Consider the following 21,994-nt stretch of genomic DNA (forward strand, 5'->3'; position numbering starts at 1 on the left):
TAGCACCAGTATCCGTAGCCACGACCATAATTGTCAAGGCTGTTGCAGCCTGTGATTGTGGGAGGGGCGTAGGCTTTATAAGCTCCCCTCCCACGGTCATCCGACGCTGGCGTTATTCTGTGCCCCACCCTCCCTCCCCTTTTCAAGGGCTTCCTCAGGGTATGCCCCCTTATAGGCAACCTACATTTCACGGCTATGGGCACAATCAAGGCCTACTTAGTTAATGGTACGTTTAGGTTTCCTGGGCTCACTAAGCTAGCACCAGTATCCGTAGCCACGACCATAATGTATAAATATATCAGGGGTCAGTACAGAGATCTATCCCATCATCTATTTATTCCCAGGACTGTGACTGTTACAAGGGGAGATCCTCTGCGTCTGGAGCTTCTCTGTTTCATGAAGAAGGATCTGTAATATATGTTGATCCGAAACATGTTGATGAAATGAGCCTGATGTTTGGTTTTTAAGCACTTTTTCTAATACAATACGTACTGCGAGGTGAAGCTGGACAATCTACTTTTTTCTGGAGGAAAGAAGGTTTGTACACAAACATAGAAGAGGATTCTTTACAGTAAGAGCAGTGAGACTATGGAACTCTCTGCGTAAGGAGGTGGTGATGGTGAGTACAATGAAAGAATTCAAAGGGGGTCTGGATGTATTTCTGGAGCTTAATAATATTACAGGCTATAGCTACTAGAGAGGGGTCGTTGATCCAGGGAGTTATTCTGATTGCCTGATTGGAGTCGGGAAGGAATTTTTTTCCCCTAAAGTCGGGAAAATTGGCTTCTACCTGATATGGCTCTGATTCTGGATCTGACCCAATAGTCAGGAAAGGTTGATGTACTGCTCCGAATAGTATGAAATGATAGGCATACGTACGCCACGAGAGATCACACACAGACTGTCACAGAGAAGTCAATGCTAGATGTTCCGTTTATTATTCAGATTACATGATTTTTTATAGCAGGAAAAGGGGAACTTTATGACTCACTCGGCTAATTTGATCTAATTGTCACATTACTAAGTCCCATGATAACGTGTCACATTATCACTCCATACTTTAGCAAAAGTCAGCATTATGTCAGCAATTTCAATATCATAAAGTGATTAGTAAGGGATTATTAAGGGAGCTGGCTGCTACTTCAGGGGCCATTTTGTTAAGCAAACTGTTAGATATAATACAAGCAAGTATACATTTGATACTAGATATATGATTCCACAACAGTCCCCCCTTGTAGACTTGATTGTAGACTTTCCCTAAACCTAGCGAATCCCCTGGCATACCATTCGTATCCTCTTCACCCACAGTGGCGACAACTTATCCCTTGTGAATAAGTTCCCGATTGAGCGGACTTCTGGTAATACCCTGGGATTCATTTGTCCCTAATTCTCATCATCTCTTGGATCTTCAGGCCTGGGTAGAGGAGCTTCATCAGCGGGAGTTGGAGAAGGCGGGGGTGTCGGGAATGCAGGGATCACATCCACATCTATTGCGGTGCTAGCCATTTGTTCATAGAGAAGTAGTATGGTTTCCTCAGCAGGCTTCTTTCTGTTGGTGATGCGGTTAATGCAGGAAACAACAACTTTGATAAATATGTAGATTACCATCAATATTAGGGCTATCTGTAATATTCCCTGAATTATTCCCATCGTCCATCCACTAATTCCCTTGAACCAGTTACTGGGATTAAGGAATGAGAAAGTGTCAGACCACCATGTTGACTCATCTGCACTGTGAGCCTCTAGCCATTCATCACGTATCTCACTCATCTTTTCCAAACCAGCTTTTACTTGTAGATTACCTTGTGGATCGATATAATGGCAGCATGCAGTACCTACTACCTGACACATACCTCCATCCTTTGCAGTCAAATAGTCTAATACTAAAGTGTGTTGATTAGTGACTATGATGAGCTGATTCTGGACAACATTAGATGTATTCATCAGTTTCATAATTTCCCAAATCTGATCATCCAAGTAGTCGGTAGCCATTACTAGTTTGTCATATGTTTGTGTAAGCATAGGATAGATTAATAGAGTACTAAAGAACTTGTTGGCACCACTCATTTCTACAAGATGGGGTTTTCCATTTGGTCTAGGAATGTTATCTGCGGCTCTTTTATATAAGGTGTGTTTGGGGATAGTATTGACATTTAATTTTCCATGAGGCAGTGTAAAAGTGGCTGGTGTGAGCCTAGCAATTGTACATAAACCTTTGAAATCCGAAGGGAGCCATTTATATGCCCTGTGTCCACATACTAGGTATATATTTTTTGGGACCGAAACCACTGTACTATTGAACAAACGAGTGATTAAGTGGGCTAATATGATACCTTCTGCTAGTTTTTGACCCTTTTCTTGACCCTTTTCTTGACCCTTTTCTTGACCCTCTGTGGTTTTACTAGTTATCCCTATTGTCAAGTCCCTTACACTGCGCCGGGCGCAGGCCAGATCACCACTTGCTTCAGCATATATACCAATGCACTGTACTGGACTGTCTGGGTTGGAATCATTACAGCCTGATCTGTTATGGGAACTGAAAACCATACCATGGGTTTGTACCTGTAGGCAGTAACAGTGGGTCCAATTTGGGAAGCAGGATACATTGCTCCACATATAGTCATTCCAGGGCATATTGCTATTCTGAGCTGAGGGTCCTGTTCTGTTTATCATTAGCCATGGGGACCCATCCCATGCTACTACTATTAGGGAAGCTTTTCTGTTGCCATTTTTGGTATTAACCTCATTTATGCTAGAAAGGAAAACAGCTGATCCTGCCAAATCTTTTATCTCTTGGAAGGTTAGGGGCACAGCTAAATAAGGCATAGCTCTAGCATTTACTGGGCCATGTGTACATATCCAACAATCTTTTAGTGAAGAGGTGGTGGTGTCAGAATCACCTTCCTTCAGGCTTTTATACAACACTTGATGATGTTTGACAAACTTATTGTCCCACCCGTCATCATCCATTTCTGCCGGGGGAGGAATGTATGCACTGGTGAGTGTCACCAGTGCTAGCAGATAAAAGAAAATCATTGTGTTATTTCTGAATCTGGCGGGTTCCTTATCCTTTTGCAGTGAGAGGCGTGGATCCAGGTGGATCTCCCTTCGAGCTTTACAGAAGTTGGAGTGGTCAGTAGTACTTGGTAAGGCCCCTCGAAGCGTGGTTCTAGGGTACTTCTGACGTGTTTCTTGACCACTACCCACTCTCCTGGTTTCAGAGTGTGGCTGCCTTCTAGGGAGTCAGGATCTGGAATGGAAGAAAAGACTTGTACATGGATGTTAGACAACTGTTTGCTCAAAGCTATCACATACTTTGCAACAGATTCATAATGCATTTGCAACTGTTGAGGGAAGTACAGCCCCATCCGGGGTCCCGACCCAAACAATATCTCATGTGGAGTCAGCTTATGGGGAGGTTTGGGAGTGTGTCTGACTGCAAAGAGTGCTATTGGTAAACACTGAACCCAATTGAGCCCTGTCTCCCTAGTCATTTTCAGCATTTTTGACTTTAATACCCCATTCAGTCTCTCGACTTTGCCGCTACTTTGGGGTCTGTAAGGGGTGTGGAATGCCAGGTGTGACCCTACCATCTTCCAGACCTCTTGGGTTAGGTTAGCAGTGAATGCTGGGCCCTGATCACTCTCAATGACCTCAGGTACCCCGTACCTACAGACAGTTTCCTGTATCAATTTTTTAGCAGTAGTTGTTGCTGTCTGATTCCTGACGGGGTAGGCTTCTGGCCACCCAGAGAACATGTCTACCACTACTAACACGTATTGAAACCCTTGGCACATTGGCATCTGGATATGATCAATCTGGATCCTCTGGAAGGGGTATAAGGCTTTTGGGAGACATTTTTTGGGCGTGGGCTCAGTCCTACCTGGATTGCATTGGGCACAGATTAAACATGACTGGACATATTTCACTAGTACAGGAGTGATTCCTGGGGCTACCCATATTTTATCGATGAGTTCTTTCATTATTGTCTTAGATTGATGAGTGGGCCCATGGGCCACAGAGGCTATTACAGGATAGAGTGCTCTAGTCAAGCACACTTTCTTCCCTTGTGTCCAAAGTCCGGATTCTTCTTCCAGGGCTGACTCCTTTAGCCAGGTTTCCTTTTCTGAGCGGGTGGCTTGCTTCTGCATCTGTTTCAGTAGATCCCATGATACTTCTTGTTGCTTGACATCCGGTTGTGCTAACATGATTTTATCTGGCTGTGCTCTTTCCTCTTCCATTGCTGCCTGTTTGGCTGCTTGGTCAGCCAATGCATTTCCTTTGGCTTCTGGTGTGTCAGCACGGGTATGTGCCTTTACTTTGATTACTGCTACTTTGGTGGGCAGGAGTACTGCAGTCATCAAAGCCTCCACTGCTAAAGCATGTTTAATTGGGGTTCCTGCTGCTGTAATGTAATCTCTGGCCTTCCATATTATTCCGAAATCATGAACTACTCCAAAAGCATATCTGGAGTCTGTGTAGATGTTAGCAGTGGAGTCTTTTGCTATGAGGCAGGCCTCAGTAAGGGCTATGAGTTCAGCCTCTTGTGCTGACTGGTCTGGGCGCAATTGCCTTGCACACAGTACTTCATACTCACTAGTAACTGCCATGCCTGTATGGAATTTCCCTTTGTCATCAGCATACCTTGAACCGTCTACAAAGAGTGTCCAGTGTGGGTTTTGCAAAGGAGTATCCTGTATTGATGGAGTTCCTACTTCAGCTTCCATCATTGTAATGCAATCATGTTCTTGTTCTTTGTAAAGAGAGTCGGTTGAGGCCCATAGTTCTTCTTCCTGAAGATCTTCTTCAGCACGTAGATCAATAAAATCTTCAGAATCTCCATCTGCAGTATACTCCCCCCTTGGGAGAGGAAGGAGTGCAGCAGGATTGAGGATGTGGCATCTCTGGATGGTGACATTATCTGGCAGAAGCAGACTACACTGGAGCCTGAGGTGGCGTTGTGCAGTGAGGTGTTTAGGTTGTGTTTGTTGCAGGATAGCTGAGATGTCATGGGGAGCCATGATGGTGAGTGGGTGTCCCAGGACGATGTCAGCGGTAGCGTTCAGGAGAGAACTAGCAGCATGAACGGCCCTAACACAGGAAGGGGTGGCTCTGGCTACAGGGTCTAGACGTTTTGAGAAGTAGCCTAGAGGTCTACTACGACCCCCATGGCTCTGGGTGAGAACTCCAGTGGCATGACCCTGACGTTCCATGACATAAAGGCGAAAGGGAAGCTGATAGTTAGGGATGCCAAGAGCTGGGGCAGTGACAATGATTTGTTTGAGAGATTGGAATGCTTTTATGGCTTCTGCAGTCATTTGGAAAGGGACAGTAGCAATACGGGGTATGCAATCAAACAGTGGCTGCATCAGAACGGATGCATCAGGGATCCATGGTCTACAGTATGAAATTAGTCCCAGAAAGGTTTGCAGTTGGTGAGGGGTATCTGGCAGTGGGATGTCTGAGACTGCTATCTTTCTGGCATCCCTAAGATGCTTACTGCCTTGTGAGATGCAGTGACCTAGGAAAACAACTTTTGGAAGACACAACTGTAATTTAGAACGTGAGACTCTGCACCCAGCATCCGCCAGGTAGGCAAGAAGTGAGGCAGATGAGTTCAGGCAGACGGGGTGTGAGTCAGCACAGAGGAGTAAATCATCGACATATTGTAAGAGTTCCACCTCTGGGTGATCTGCTTGCCATGGTTGTAAGATGGATGCCATTGCTTTGCTAAAGCAGGAAGGACTATTATGAGCTCCTTGAGGCAACACCGTCCAGGTGTATTGTTTTCCATCATGTGTAAAAGCAAAGAGAAATTGGGAGTCTTCATGTAATGGGACAGAGAAAAAGGCATTTGCTAGATCAATGACAGTAAAGATAGCAGCCACAGGAGGAATGCTAGCAAGCAAAGTGTGGGGATTTGGTACAATGGGGGTTTCAAAGACCGTAGCCTCATTAATTGCTCTGAGGTCTTGTACCATGCGATATACAGGAGGCTGTCCCTTCACACTCTTCTTTTTAATTGGGTATAAGGGAGTGTTACATGGTGAGGTGGTAATTTTAATAGCTCCATTTGCAAGAAGAGCCTGTATCTGGAGGGTGATAGCATCTCTCTGGGAAATGGAGAGAGGGTATTGTGCTTTATATGGCAGTAAGTTAGGATTCTTCAAGGTTACAGTGACTGGCGGGACTTTGAGACGCCCAATGTCTTGGGGACCTTTGGTCCAAAGGGTATCAGGGATGAGGTGCAAAATGCTTTGCAGCGAATCCCCTTGTTCATGTGATTCAAGTGACTGGGATTTTAATGCCATTAGGAGGCAGGTTTCTTCAGGACTCAACGCCGTACCTAAAACAACTGTACCATTTTCTTTGAACTGGATGTTGGCCCGTATTTTCTGAAGAAAATCTGAGCCTAATAGGTTATAAGGACATGTCTGGCTTACAACAAATTGTGACATTACTCCAGTGGGCAGATGTAACTGTGGAGATTGGCTTTGGGACTTAGTGGAGGGAGTAATCAAGAGAGGCTTAGTAACAGGGTTGTGCTGGGTGACCCCTTCTAAACCAGAGCAGGGTAAATGCATATCTGTGAGCCAGGAAGGGAGTATGGCGGTCTCACATAACACACTGCGGGCTGCACCAGTGTCTACAAGGAATGAGAGTTCCTTCCCTGCCACATCGAGGGTGATTCGAGGGGCGGGGCCTGCAGGAGGGGCAGAGACTGCCATACACGGGGTGTCCCCTCCCAGCAACACTGGTTTGCCAACGTCCTAGTGGGATGGAGCTGGCCATGGAGGAGGAGTTCCTCTTTGGCTCTGATCTGCTGGCCACAGATGTTTGGAGCGACAGTTTCTCTTAATGTGCCCTGGTTTGCCGCACCCATAACAGACACGGGGCGGGGGTCTTTCCTCTCTTCCTTCTCCCGTCATGACTGCCATGACTGATATGCGGGATTTCTTTGTACTACTCTCCAGCCCTTTTGCAACTTGTTCTAAGATTTCTAATGTTAATGATTTCCATTCTGGGCGACAGGTTACAAGAGATTTGTTCAGATCTGGCCTAAGGCCATCTACAAATGACCGTGCTAGGAGTCTTAGGTGCACAGGTTCATTTGGACTGAATCCCATATCTTTATAGTTTTGTTTAACTCTTTGTACAAACTTTTCTACTGACTCTGCTTTATCCTGTACCATGTCCTGCAGGGTTGTGGACTGCTCTGCTAGTCTGTCTTTCGCCCACTTATATAATTGCTGAATGAAATCACGGCCAGATTCTGAATCACGAGTGTCATAATTTGCTCCAGGGAGTTCTGGTTGGCGTATGTGATCCATTATAAGTGAAGAAAATTCACCAGTTTTATTTTGTACAATACTTTGCAAGTCTGACCAAGTACACCCGTAGGTTTGATATACTTGTGCCAATTTTCTGTAAAAGGGCATAGGGTGAGTATCTGGGTCAGGCATGAGGTTCACTATGGTGAACAACTGCTGGGGGGTAAAGGACACATACTTAGGTGGCCCGACTGGGAGAGTGTTCAAGTATATTTCCCTTAAGGCTTCAAGATTTCCTTGTCCTATGTTATGGATCTCTCTTTGCAGCTCTGTAATTTGGTTTTGAAAAGACTCATTCACTGCTCTTGCTGCACCCTGCTGGCTACTTAGGGTAATATCAGAAAATCGTCCAAGGTGCGGTGGGCTGCGATATCCCGGGGTTTGTGCTGCAGCACCAGGTGCATAGTCCACTGTCTGCTGTGAGTCTTCCCCTGCATCTTCCTTTTGTTTCTCCCCATCCTCATCTTCCTGATCTACAGCACCACTACCTCCTACCATTATATGAGCTGGAGCTATGGGCTGACTGGGTAGCATGTAGGTGCCGTCAGGATTTACAAGTGGGTATATAGTAGTGACTTGTGGCATGACAGAAAGAGCAGGGTTTGGGGAGATTACAAGTCCAGCCTTGGGCGTTGGCTGAGGACAAGATGGCGTCATTGCTGGGACTGGTGAGACGTGCTGGGGGGCTAAAAGAGCATGATTATGTGGGCGTGGAGCACCACAGGCTAAGCACGTATCACGGGGGGCAGGGTTCTGCTGACCACAATGTGTACAAGTCCAACTTCCCCTTTTTCTTTCAGCTGCGCCATTATAGGGCGGTGGCTGTTCCTGTACTAAGACTGGGCCAGGCCGATAGTAATGGAGTCCTGATTTTTCATCAAACATTACTTCTCCTTTTGTCTGTTCAAATTCTTTGCTACAGTCCAGCCATACCCTAACTGTATCTATCAACTTATCATCATTCAATTTGCCTCTCTTCTCAGTCAACAATGTCTGCCATATAGCAGAACACAATACACCTCCTTTTGCAATATCATAACTCTTTTCTAACTTGCTTAGTCCTTTAACATAACCTTTTCCTCTCCGGTCCGCCACGTACTGTTCAGGTGAACAATAGCCCTTCGGGACACTATTTCGGTTACCCATTTTTTTTTCAAAACACCACGTTCTGGAGCCTTCAACACGTTCTGGAGCCTTCAACACGTTCTGGAGCCTTCACTTACTGTCTCTGATAGTTGGATTAGCACAGACACTGACAAACAAACACCTTGAGCTTGAGATTAACACACCACTGGGTTATCAGCAAGCTGTCTCCTTCCCTTCCACTATTTCTTGGGGTCACACACCAGGGTTACCCCTCAATGTAGGCACTTTAGGAGACTTCTATTGTTCTGTCAGTCTATGCCTCTCCTTTCTCCCAGAGAAACCAACCATACACAAAAAAATAATAAAACACAATACATCAAGCTTATCAATACAATGGGGTTCTTACTTTCATGCCCCTGAGGATGCCTCACTGTCGGTGCACCCCTCCCTAGAACAAATATGGATAGACTAAGCCAAGGGACACAGAATAGGTAAGATGAATATATTTTCTCACCTCTTATTACGGGCCGCGGTCCCGGTGTCCGTTGGCTTGTCTCTCTGGGTCCAGTCTCTGGGGGTACGCCAGCAGGAGGTCCAATCCTCAGGCCCCACGTTTGGGCGCCAACTGATATGGCTCTGATTCTGGATCTGACCCAATAGTCAGGAAAGGTTGATGTACTGCTCCGAATGGTATGAAATGATAGGCATACGTACGCCACGAGAGATCACACACAGACTGTCACAGAGAAGTCAATGCTAGATGTTCCGTTTATTATTCAGATTACATGATTTTTTATAGCAGAAAAGGGGAACTTTATGACTCACTCGGCTAATTTGATCTAATTGTCACATTACTAAGTCTCATGATAACGTGTCACATTATCACTCCATACTTTAGCAAAAGTCAGCATTATGTCAGCAATTTCAATATCATAAAGTGATTAGTAAGGGATTATTAAGGGAGCTGGCTGCTACTTCAGGGGCCATTTTGTTAAGCAAACTGTTAGATATAATACAAGCAAGTATACATTTGATACTAGATATATGATTCCTCTGCGTCTGGAGCTTCTCTGTTTCATGAAGAAGGATCTGTAATATATGTTGATCCGAAACATGTTGATGAAATGAGCCTGATGTTTGGTTTTTAAGCACTTTTTCTAATACAATACGTACTGCGAGGTGAAGCTGGACAATCTACTTTTTTCTGGAGGAAAGAAGGTTTGTACACAAACATAGAAGAGGATTCTTTACAGTAAGAGCAGTGAGACTATGGAACTCTCTGCGTAAGGAGGTGGTGATGGTGAGTACAATGAAAGAATTCAAAGGGGGTCTGGATGTATTTCTGGAGCTTAATAATATTACAGGCTATAGCTACTAGAGAGGGGTCGTTGATCCAGGGAGTTATTCTGATTGCCTGATTGGAGTCGGGAAGGAATTTTTTTCCCCTAAAGTCGGGAAAATTGGCTTCTACCTTACAGTTTTGTTTTTTTTTGCCTTCCTCTGGATCACCTTGCAGGTTAACAGGCCAAACTGGATGGATAAATGTCTATGTTACTATGCAGTCACCCCTACTGTCACATATACGCAATATACACTATATAGTCACCCCCACTGTCACATATACACAATATACACTATGTAGTCACCCCCACAGTCACATATACACAATATACACTATGTAGTCACCCCCACTGTCACATGTACACAATATACACTATGAAGTCACTGACCCCCCCTACCCCATACACACAATACACACAGTGCAGTCTCCCCTACCGTCCTCTTCCTGTCAAACCTAAGAGCCCAGGCAGAAGCAAATGTCTTTACTCTCTGGTATAAACTGCAGAGGGACAGGGTCTTCCCTGTGATTAGCTGTCCTGACTTACCCTCTCTCTTTTATTGGCTGAGCTGCTCGTCTTTCATTCCTGCTGCCCTCGATCACAACATTACAGTGAGTGGCAGGGCCTGGGTAGCCCTTTCCTTTTCAGACCAGAGCTGTCTGGTTAACTCTTTCAGTGCAACACAGGAGCTTCTAATGACCTGTTTTGCACAGTTATGCTACCAATACTATCTGCCCTGCTGCGCTGTCATTGCCATACACTTTGTATAGTAAAGACAGCCTGGTCAGCCCTGCTGGGCTATTGTTATGATAATGAGAGACAGGGTGGATTTGATTTAAATCAAACCGATTTAAATCACGATTTAAATCACTAGTCAGTAAGGCTTGATTTAAATCATAGTTTTTTACATAAAAATTCATATTTGGACAATTTTTCTGTTGTACTTAGGAAGGAGAAAAATAATCATTACCTTAATAATAGCAATTTAAATAGGATTTATTCAACTGAAACAATAACATTACAGCATGTTATTTGCTTAAACATCCATGTTTGTTAACTAATTTGGCTAAAAAAAATATATATATTTTAAGAAACTTAGACTGTCAGCCCAGCCTACACAAGAAAAGCTTAATAATGTCCTCTGTAGCTCACTCGTCATCTTCATCTTCTTCTTTGTTCATAATCTGGAAAAGAAAAACAAGCTTTCCTGCTTTATCGGGACCCAAACAATTTCTCAAATGTGATAAACCCCAGGTCATACACACAAAAAGATCCAAAGACTTGTCTCTCTGTGGCTGTGCAGTACTGTGCTCAGAAAGTTTCACTTTCATTTTGTAGTACTCCTTGTCTGCTTGCCTTTTCCTCCTTACACTTAGTTTCACTTTCTTCTTGTGCAGATCTATTCCACTCCAAACAATCAGAAAAATATTGTTTATATTCTATTCACTGAACTTTAAACTTAGCGCTGAAGGGGTTGATTCTGCATTTATAGGTTTGTAGAAGTTAGGATTAAGATCTTTTTCTCAACTCTTTTCATGTTATAAATTCAGTTTTGAGAACTCCAAAATTAAACCAAGCATCTGTGATAATATCTTGTAGGCAGAGAAACTACCCAGTAATCTTACAAAAACCTCTGGAAAAGCATGACATTGTGAATGGATTAATGGAATTTAACAAAAAATTAAACATATACAGCCTTATTCTACATAATTAAAAAAGTAATCTTTATTTCATAATGAAATAACCTTTGGATGGTAATATATTTTCCTCAAAAAGCATTTTATATTAAAAAATCTGATTTAAATAAAAAAAATCTGATTTTTTTTTAATTAAAAAAAAATCATTGATTTTTATCCACCCTGATGAGAGAGCAGCAGGGCCAGCAGCCTGCAATGTGTATTACAGACTGTAGCACTGTCATGGTCTTACCTTCTCACTGTTCTCCTTCGTTTGACATGTGCTGGCGGCCATCTTGGTTTCTGGGTTTCTTGTAGCCTCCCACCCTGCGGCTTCTCCTTCCCACTGGGAGGAGCTGGATGCCTAGCTCATATATATAGGAGGTCTGTGGCTTCAGTTCCTTGCTTGGTCCTCCTGTGTTCACATGCTTCTAAGACTGCTGCTGCTTCTGGTTCCTGATCCTGGCCTCGTCTGACTACCCCGTTGGTTCCTGATCCCGGCTTCGTCTGACTACCCTGCTGGTTCCTGATCCAGGCTTCGTCTGACTACCCTTCTGGTTCCTGACCTCTGTCTACGCAAGACCCTGCTTCGGTTCAGCCATCCGTTTGGACTTTTGCTTACAGCTTGATTTTCAATAAAGCCTTCTTATTTCCACTTATCTCTTGTTGTACGTCTGGTTCATGGTTCCATGACATTAGGACCAAGCCATGAATTTTGACGGTACAGGGCCATCCTCGCTACCTACGCTGGTTGCCAGACTTGATCAGCAGGATCACCTGTTGGGTCGGTTCGCTGTGGCGTTGCAAACCCTGCTTGAACGCACGGCTCATTTCGCTTCCGTTGCCGATGGGTCGGTTGTCGCTCCTGGGCCCGCTCCTACTGCTGCTCCGGTTGTTGCGCCAGAGTCTACCCCGACACCTGTTGCTGCGCCTGCGGTGTCTCGGGGTATGACCGGTTCTGCCCCCCTTCCACAGCGCTTTGGGGGAGAGCCAACTCAGTGCCGAGGTTTCCTTAACCAGGTGGGCATTTATTTCGAGTTGCTGCCACATGCCTTTCCTACTGAGAGATCAAAGGTGGGCTTCTTGATCTCGCTGCTCTCGGACAAGGCCTTGGCCTGGGCCAGCCCTTTATGGGAAAACAACAATCCGGTGGTTGCCGAGTTTTCCGGTTTTGTTGCTTCTCTTCGGAAGGTATTCGATGTGCCGGCTCGTGCTGCCTCTGCTGCGAAGCTCCTTATGTCCATCAGACAGGGTTCACGATCCGTAGCTGAATACGCCATTGAGTTTCGTACCCTGGCAGCAGAGGTGGGCTGGAATAATGAGGCTCTGGTCGCTGCTTTCTCTCATGGTCTCTCGGATGCCTTGAAGGATGAGGTTGCAGCTAAGGACCTACCAGTGGAGCTCGAGTCTCTTATTTCTTTCCTGATTTTGATTGACACCAGACTCAGGGAGAGACCTTCCTTTAAGGAGAGCCTGCGGAGGTCTTCTAACAGATTGGCGCCTACGTTTGCTGTCCCACCCGTGCCTCCCTCTCCTCCCACGCCTCCTGGGGATGACTCGTCTGGGGGTGAACCCATGCAGCTGGGGTTTGCTCGCCTGTCCGAGGGGGAGAGGGTACTCCGGAGACGCGAGGGCCGATGCATGTACTGTGGTCTCGGTGGGCATTTTCGGTTGGCATGTCCGAACCGTCCGGGAAACGCTCGCACCTGAGATCCTGTCGGGGGCAGATCTTGGGTGGAGTCTCCTCGTCCCCGGTTTCCCGTGTTGACAAACCACTGATCACTGTTGTCCTCTCCTGGGTCGGGGGCTCGGTGACGACCCAGGCGTTGGTGGACTCTGGTGCTGGTGGTTTGTTCATTGATAGTGTGTTCGCTGCCGCCAATTCCATTCCTCTGCAGCCTCGAGGTTCCCCACTGGCTCTTGAGGCGATAGACGGCAGACCCCTTCTGCCGCCACACGTGACTCGAGACCCTTCCAGTGGGGATAGCCATTGGTGCCGTTCACAGAGAGTCGGTCTGTCTCCAGGTGATTTCGTCTCCACACTACTCGGTGGTCTTGGGGTACCCCTGGCTCCAGAAGCATAATCCGACTTTCGATTGGAGATCGGCCGACATCCTCTCGTGGTCACCGCAGTGTGGGGCTAGTTGCATCCATGGGCCTGTCAAGTTGCTGTGTACTTCCTCGGACTCTCTGTTGCCTCCTGAATACGAAGAGTACCGGGATGTATTCGATAAGGTGCGCGCGGTTGCCCTACCTCCGCACCGCCCATACGATTGTGCCATAGAGTTACAATCTGGTGCCGTTCCTCCTCGTGGCAAAGTCTATCCACTGTCGGTAGCGGAGAATGAGGCCATGGAGGAGTACGTGAGGGAGGCGCTTTCACGCGGACACATTCGCAAATCCTCGTCCCCGGCAGGGGCTGGATTTTTCTTTGTGAAAAAGAAGGGCGGTGAGTTGAGGCCTTGCATCGATTACAGGGGTCTCAATCGCATCACGATCAAGAACGCTTACCCGATACCCTTGATTTCCGAGCTGTTCGATCGCCTCAAAGGGGCCACGGTCTTTACCAAACTCGACCTGAGGGCGGCATATAACCTGGTAAGGATCAAGGCGGGCGATGAGTGGAAGACCGCGTTTAACACCAGGACCGGTCATTATGAATCCTTGGTTATGCCCTTTGGGTTGTGCAATGCGCCCACAGTCTTCCAGGAATTCATCAACGATGTTTTCCGTGACCTGTTGCAGCAGTGTGTGGTGGTCTATTTGGATGACATCTTGGTATATTCTGAATCCATGGAGGCCCACATTATGGATGTCAGACGAGTGTTGCAACGGTTACGAGAGAACAGGCTGTTCGGTAAGCTTGAGAAATGCGAATTTCACCGATCCCAGGTAACCTTCTTAGGTTACATCATTTCCGCTGAGGGGTTCTCCATGGATCCTGAGAAGGTTTCGGCTGTCTTACAGTGGCCCCAGCCCAGTGGTCTCCGTGCCCTGCAGCACTTTTTGGGCTTCGCCAATTATTATCGGAAGTTCATCAGGGACTTTTCTATGCTAGCCAAGCCTCTCACGGATCTGACCAGGAAGGGCAGTAATTTCCAGGTCTGGCCGCTCGAGGCCATCCGAGCTTTTGAGGCTCTAAAGTCCGCCTTTGTGTCGGCTCCGATTCTGTCGCATCCCAACCCTGGGTTGCCCTTTGTCCTCGAGGTGGACGCGTCTGAGACAGGAGTAGGCGCCCTTCTGTCTCAGCGTAGAACACCAGAGGGTCCTCTGCTTCCTTGTGGGTTTTACTCCCGGAAACTGTCTTCCGCGGAGTGCAACTATCAGATTGGTGACAGGGAGTTATTGGCCATCGTGCAGGCCCTTAAAGAATGGAGGCACTTGCTTGAGGGTTCGGTGGTTCCGGTTCTCATCCTGACGGACCACAAGAATCTGACCTACCTTTCTGAGGCCAAGAGATTGACACCACGTCAGGCCAGATGGGCTCTGTTCTTGTCACGTTTTAATTACGTGGTCTCCTACCTACCCGGTTCCAAGAACATCAGAGCGGATGCCTTATCACGGCAGTACTCCGAGCTGTCCGGGGAGGAGTCGATTCCGACTTCGGTCATACCTCCGAATCAGATCCTGGCCGCCATTCGCACCAGCCTGACCTCTCCCCTGGGTGAGCATGATTTTGGCGGCTCAATCTGGTGCTCCCTCTGGGAGACCCAACGGCAGGTGTTTTGTGCCTGAGGAGTTGCGCACTCGGTTGTTGCGAACCTACCATAACTCCAAGGCCGCGGGGCATCCTGGAAAGAATCAGCTGTCCTGGGCTGTTTCACGTCTGTTCTGGTGGCCTTCTCTACGTTCCGACATCGCCGCATATGTAGCGGCATGCTCCGTTTGTGCCCAGAGTAAGTCCCCTCGGCACCTTCCGTTGGGCCTTTTGCAACCCATAGCCACCGGGGAGCGCCCATGGTCACACCTGGGGATGGATTTCATTGTGGACCTCCCTGCATCCCGAGGCCATACGGTCATTCTCATGATTGTGGATCGGTTTTCCAAAATGTGCCACTGTGTTCCTCTCAAGAAGTTACCCTCTGCACAAGAGTTGGCCACGATTTTCGCCAGGGAGGTCTTCCGGTTGCACGGTTTGCCCAAGGAGATTGTGTCGGATCGGGGGAGTCAGTTTGTGTCCAGGTTCTGGCGCGCCTTTTGCTCCCAGTTGGGGATTCATCTCTCTTTCTCCTCGGCCTACCACCCTCAGTCCAATGGGGCCGCAGAACGATCCAATCAGGCCTTGGAGCAATTCCTTCGTTGCTATGTCTCCGATCACCAAGACAATTGGGTTGACCTCCTGCCTTGGGCTGAGTTTGCCAGGAACACGGCGGTGAACTCTTCCTCTGGGACGTCTCCCTTCATGGCCAATTATGGGTTCCAACCTGCCGTGTTACCGGAAGTATTCTCTCCCCAGGATATTCCGGCTGTGGAGGATCACCTTTCCGTCCTACGTGCTTCTTGGGTACAGATCCAGAGGTCCCTTGAGGTCTCTGCGCAGCGCCAGAGACTCCAGGCTGATCGCAGACGAGCGCCCGCCTTCTACCAGGTCGGAGACCGTGTATGGTTGTCCACCCGCAACCTCAACCTTCGAGTGCCCACTCCCAAGCTGGCGCCTCGCTTTGTTGGTCCCTTCCGAGTGCTTCGCAGGGTAAACCCGGTAGCCTATGCCCTTGCGCTTCCTCCTGGCATGCGGATCTCCAACGTGTTTCATGTCTCCCTGTTGAAGCCATTGGTGTGTAATCGTTTCACTTCCTCGGTTCCTCGGCCCCGTCCGGTCCAAGTGGGCAATCGTGAGGAATATGAGGTGAGCAATATCCTGGACTCACGCCTGGTCCGCGGTCGGTTGCAGTTTTTGGTCCATTGGCGTGGTTATGGTCCAAAGGAGCGTTCCTGGGTTCCCTCCGCAGATGTCCATGCTCCTGCTTTGCTCCGAGCCTTCCACGCACGCTTCTCTCAGAAACCGTTCCTTACTCCGCGGAGGAGGGGCCCTTGAGGGGGAGGTACTGTCATGGTCTTACCTTCTCACTGTTCTCCTTCATTTGACATGGGCTGGCGGCCATCTTGGTTTCTGGGTTTCTTGTAGCCTCCCACCCTGCGGCTTCTCCTTCCCACTGGGAGGAGCTGGATGCCTAGCTCATATATATAGGAGGTCTGTGGCTTCAGTTCCTTGCTTGGTCCTCCTGTGTTCACATGCTTCTAAGACTGCTGCTGCTTCTGGTTCCTGATCCTGGCCTCGTCTGACTACCCCGTTGGTTCCTGATCCCGGCTTCGTCTGACTACCCTGCTGGTTCCTGATCCAGGCTTCGTCTGACTACCCTTCTGGTTCCTGACCTCTGTCTACGCAAGACCCTGCTTCGGTTCAGCCATCCGTTTGGACTTTTGCTTACAGCTTGATTTTCAATAAAGCCTTCTTATTTCCACTTATCTCTTGTTGTACGTCTGGTTCATGGTTCCATGACAAGCACACAGTGCAAGCCAGGTCTGTCATTATCATACACAGTATATGGTAATGATAGCACAGCAGGGCAGGCAGCCCACTGCATAGTAGAAGGGCAGTCGGCCCACTGGGACTTTTTCCCTGGATGTGGTGACGAGTACCTAGGCTACAGCCTACTACACATGTCTCTGCTCTCCGGTACTGCTGAGAAGAAAGGGGGATTTTGTGGGACAAACACGTCCCTATATCCTCCCATGTATCTCAGTTTCCTTCCTTGGTTCTCACAGGAGAAGTTTGGCACAAGTTTAGCAGAAGTTCCTACCATTAATCACAAGTTCCTTCTTTTTCTACAGGAGCTGCTTTGTGACGTGCAGCCTTGCGGCACCAGTTTCTAAAACATATGGACCTAAATTTACCACTAAAAGGAAGTATGTGTCAGAAAAAAATTACCGGTTGGATAAGCAAAGTTATTACCACATAAAATGACACATGTCAGATGCAAGCAATAACAGCATATGCCTTTTTATACATTTGCATTGTGGTTTTCATTATGAATGTAAACCATTATACAGTGACCAATCCATTGCATGACAGACACTTGATGGACCTCATTGACTTTTAATGGGGTCTGTCAGTTTCTGCCGAGGTATCTGTCTCCTTGATGAAAAAATAGAGCTAGATATACAGTAGTCTTACAGTATGTTATATATAAACATCTGGCTCCAGTCATGTGAAGTATGTCACTTTGCCAGATTAAATAGTGACATTTAAATTATCTAAAACACTGCTAAATTTCTTACGTTTGTTTTTAGATTATATGCAAAACTATTTTTCTTTATTTTACAGAGATGGCTAGAACACAACAAACCAATTCGAAAACAACTGAAGGGTGAGTCAAACCATTACATACAGTAGTCCTAGTTGTCACTCTTTGATTTTGTTTTTCTCCATTATTGAAAAAATATATTTTAGAAAACTTAAAATGTTTGCACTTTATGCTTCTTATTACTGAATCTGTTTTTGTGCATCTTAATTCCAGGAGGTATTCCTTGTTGTCTTATCTTTAGAGTACGATTTTTTGTACCAGACCCAAACACTCTACAGCAGGATCAAACAAGGTAATGTATTTTTGTTTTGTTTAACCCTTTGACTTTACCCCTACAAGACCAAGCCAGTTTTCATCATAAGGATTAAGCTGCATTTTGCAAATTTGACATGTTTAACTTTATGGGTTAATAACTCTGGAATGCTTTTAGTTTACCAAAGCGACTCTGAGATTATTTTTTCATGACTTATTGTATTTCATTTTAGTGGTAAATTTGAGTCAATATGTCCGAATTTTATTTATAAAAAATCCCAAATGTATGGTAAATTTGTAAAAAATCACAACTTTCTAAATTTGAATTTCTCAGCTTTTTTTTTATTAGGGCAGATGGTGATACCTAATAAAATAGTTATCACCTACCATTCCCCATATGTCTACTTCATGTTGTCATCCTTTTGTAAATGTAATTTTATTTTTTAGGACATTAGAACGCTTTGAATTTTAGAAACAATTTATAAATTTTTTAAAGGAAATTTCCAAACCCACTTTTTCAAGGACTAAAGCAATTCAGTTATGAAGCCATTTTCTGGGGCTTACATAGTAGAAATCACCCATAAATGAACCCATTAGAATCTATTCCCCTCAAATTATTCAAAACTGATTTTACAAACTTTGTTAACCCTTTAGGTGTTCCATAAGAATTAAAGAAATACATTTTTTTTGCGGGTTTTCCAGTTTCAGAATTTTTTTCCCTGTAACATAGCAAGGGTTAACAGCCAAACAAAACTCAATATTTATTGCCCTGACTCTGCAGTTTTTTACAAAAACACCCCATGTGTGGTAGTAAACTGCTGTATGGATAATATGGCAGGGCGCAGAAGGGAATTAGCACCATATAGATTTTGGAGGGCAGATTTCACTGGGATTATTTTAAGTTGCCATGTCGCATTTGAAGGCCCCCTAATGTACCCTACAGTTGAAACTCCCCAAAAATGTCCCCATTTTGGAAACTGCTGGATAGGATGAGTATTTTATTTACTTGAAACAGAAGAAACATCCAGGACGTAGTATGTTAAAACGCTGCATCATCTTTATTCAATCGTAAATACAGTCAATGTACAAAAGCAGTGGTCATCACTTTGTTGATGTTTATTAAGAACTGTCTGGTTCAAAACATGTCGGTCTGACGGGAGGTGATGGGAGGTGATGACCACTGCTTTTGACTGTATCTACGATGGAATAAAGATGATGCAGCGTTTTAACATACTACTGTCACCGCCAGTTCTGTGAGAAGGTCTGGAAGACATTCTTCTCTACCTCTTTTATGATGTTCTTTGTTTTGGTTTCACTTTGTCATCTCCTTTTCTTCTGCCAGGTATCACTTATTTATACTAATCGTCTTCCTTTATATTCCCTCCCATACTGCCTCACTTTGCGGTTTATACTTCTTCCTGGATTGTCTTCACTGCTGGAGGCTGCTTCTCCTGATTCCTCAGATAAGTCTGTTTCCTTTATTTGTGTTTTCTTGCTGGCTTGATTGTAGGTGACCCTGACTCTGTATTAAGTGCAGGGAGCCGGTGGTCGTGTCCCCTCACTATTGTAGGGTTTTCAGGTGTCACATAGTATAAGGTACGAGGGCATGCAATTGTCTACCATAAAGATCTTTGCATGGGCATAGCAGTCAGGGTGAGCTCTAGGGGTTTTATAGGGCTTACCCATATGCTCCTAAGTTTGGGATTAAGCCAATCGGATGTTTATTAGTTCCAGTTTTCTGCAACACCATCCGTGACACATAACCGTCTTAAGTATGGATCCGGTCTCAACCTTGATTGACCGCATGCAAGGTCTTTCGCTAGAGGTAGCAGATCTCCGTAAAACTGTGTCTCAGTTTCAGGTGACCGGTTCTGCTGGCTTTCATGGAGTTTGTTCCGAGCCTAAGATCTCGCTTCCGGATACGTTCTCCGGGGGTACTGAGAATTTTGTTTGCTTTAGAGAGGCTTGTAAACTCCATTTTCCATTCCTCTGGTGATGAGGAGCAGAGGGTGGGGATCATCATATCATCATCTCGCTGCTCAGGGATAACGTTCAGTCTTTGGCCTTCTCACCGCCGATTGGGGCACGGCCCCTCCGATCGGTGGATTTTTTGTAGCCCTGGGGCAGATATATGATGACCCGGATCATATTGCTCTGGCTGAATCTAAACTGCATCTTTTATGCCAGGGTAAACAGTCCGCAGAGATATATTGTTCTGAATTTCGGAGATGGGCAGCTGATACTGGTTTGAATAATGCTGCACTCCGAAGTAAATTTTGCCATGGTCTTTCGGAAAAATTTAAAGATGCATTTGCTTTTCATGAGAGACCAGCGTCGTTAGAGTCTGCCGTGTCTCTAGCTGTTAGTATTGACAGGCGACTTAGAGAGAGAGAGGAGACTACTCTTTCCTGTCATATTCAGCCCAAGGACAGTGGGGCTGTCTCATTCAGTGTGCAGGGGTCTCCGGCTGTATCAATCCCCTCTGAGGAGGAGGCCATGCAGCTGGGTTTGCTTGCCTTTGATAGTAGAGGATTCAGCTCTCAGAGGAGGGTTTGTTTCTCTTGTGGGGGTATAAATCATTTGGCAATGTTTGCCCCTCTAGGAGATTCATGGAGTTTTCTGAGGGTAATAAAAAAAAAAACTCAAAAAAATTTCCATTTGCTACTATTGGCAAGGTTGATGCGGAAATCGACCAAGTCGACCATGTCGGAAATCGACCAAGGTGGAAGGTTTGCTGTTTGCTTGTAGTTCCTGTTTTCTCCTACCTGCCAGGGTGACGCTATACAGCAAGAACATGGTTTGTGAGATTTTTGTAGATAGTGGAGCAGCTGTCAATCTCATTGATAATCAATTTGCAACAACGCATGGTTTCCAGGTATGCACTTTGGAAAAGGATATACCTGTTTTTGCTATTGATTCCGCTCCACTTTCTCAAAGATCGTTAAAAGGCATAGTTCACAATATCCATTTGACTGTGGGTGACACTCATGTTGAGGATATGTCATGTTTCGTCTTAAGCGGATTACCTACTCCACTAGTGTTGAGGCTACCCTGGCTCACTAAACATAACCCCACCATTGATTGGCAAGCTAGGCAAATAAATGGTTGGAGTGAGTATTGTAGCGAGAATTGCCTCACTGCGTCTCTTTCAGAGGTTTTTACCAAAACTGTGCCATCTTTTCTCTCTGAATTTTCGGATGTGTTTTCCGAGAATGGTGTCCAGGAGTTGCCCCCTCACAGGGAGAACGACTGCCCTATTAATCTCATCCCAAGCGCCAAGCTGCCAAAATCACGGCTATACAATCTCTCCCAACCTGAAAAAGTCGCTATGCCTACTTATATCTCTGAGAGCCTGTGAAAGGGACACATCCGACCCTCAAAGTCACCTGTTGCTGCTGTTTTTTTTTTTTTTTTTTGTTAAGAAAAAAGATGGTTCTTTAAGACCTTGTCTGGATTTCAGGGAGCTGAACCGTATCATGATTTGTGACCCATATCCGCTTCCTCTGATCCCAGACATGTTTAACCAGACTGTTGGGGCTTAAGTTTTTTCTAAGTTGGATTTAAGAGGGGCATACAACCTAGTCAGGGTCAGGGAAGGGGACGAATGGAAGACAGCCTTCAATACCCCTGAGGGTCATTTCGAGAATATGGTTATGCCCTTTGGTTTGAATGCTCTGGCGGTCTTCCAACATTTTGTGAACAGCATTTTTTATCATTTATGGGGAAACTTTTTACTGGTGTATCTAAATGACATTTTGAGTTTTTTCTCCTGATTTCAAGACTCATCGGGACCACCTATGTCAGGTCTTGCTGATTCTGTGAGAGAATAAATTGTACGCTTAACTGGAAAAATGTGTGTTTACGGTTCCGGAGATTCCATTTCTTGGTTTTCTTCTCTCCGCTTCTGGTTTTCGCATGGACCCTGAGAAGGTCCGCGCTTTGCTTGATTGTGAGCTTCCTGAGAATCAGAAGGCGCTGATGCGGTTTTTGGGTTTTGCCAATTA

The 21,994-nt window shown here is 45.9% G+C and overlaps 1 protein-coding gene across 8 annotated transcripts in view; it reads left to right on the forward strand.

Moving 5' to 3' along the window:
- Positions 1-21,994, forward strand: part of PTPN3 (protein tyrosine phosphatase non-receptor type 3) — a 1,297,151-nt gene that overhangs the window by 247,183 nt on the left and 1,027,974 nt on the right. For 5 of the 8 annotated variants that reach the window (XM_044294788.1, XM_044294784.1, XM_044294785.1 and 2 more), the window contains 2 exons: positions 17,759-17,801; positions 17,980-18,030. In XM_044294788.1, coding sequence (XP_044150723.1) covers positions 17,759-17,801; positions 17,980-18,030 — 94 coding nt within the window. Of the gene's footprint in view, positions 1-17,758; positions 17,802-17,951; positions 18,031-21,994 lie in introns of all 8 variants that reach the window. The other 3 variants (XM_044294789.1, XM_044294786.1, XM_044294790.1) reach the window with 1 other exon arrangement.

Source organism: Bufo gargarizans, chromosome 5 (assembly GCF_014858855.1).
Source record: "Bufo gargarizans isolate SCDJY-AF-19 chromosome 5, ASM1485885v1, whole genome shotgun sequence".
Classification (NCBI taxonomy): Eukaryota; Metazoa; Chordata; class Amphibia; order Anura; family Bufonidae; genus Bufo; species Bufo gargarizans.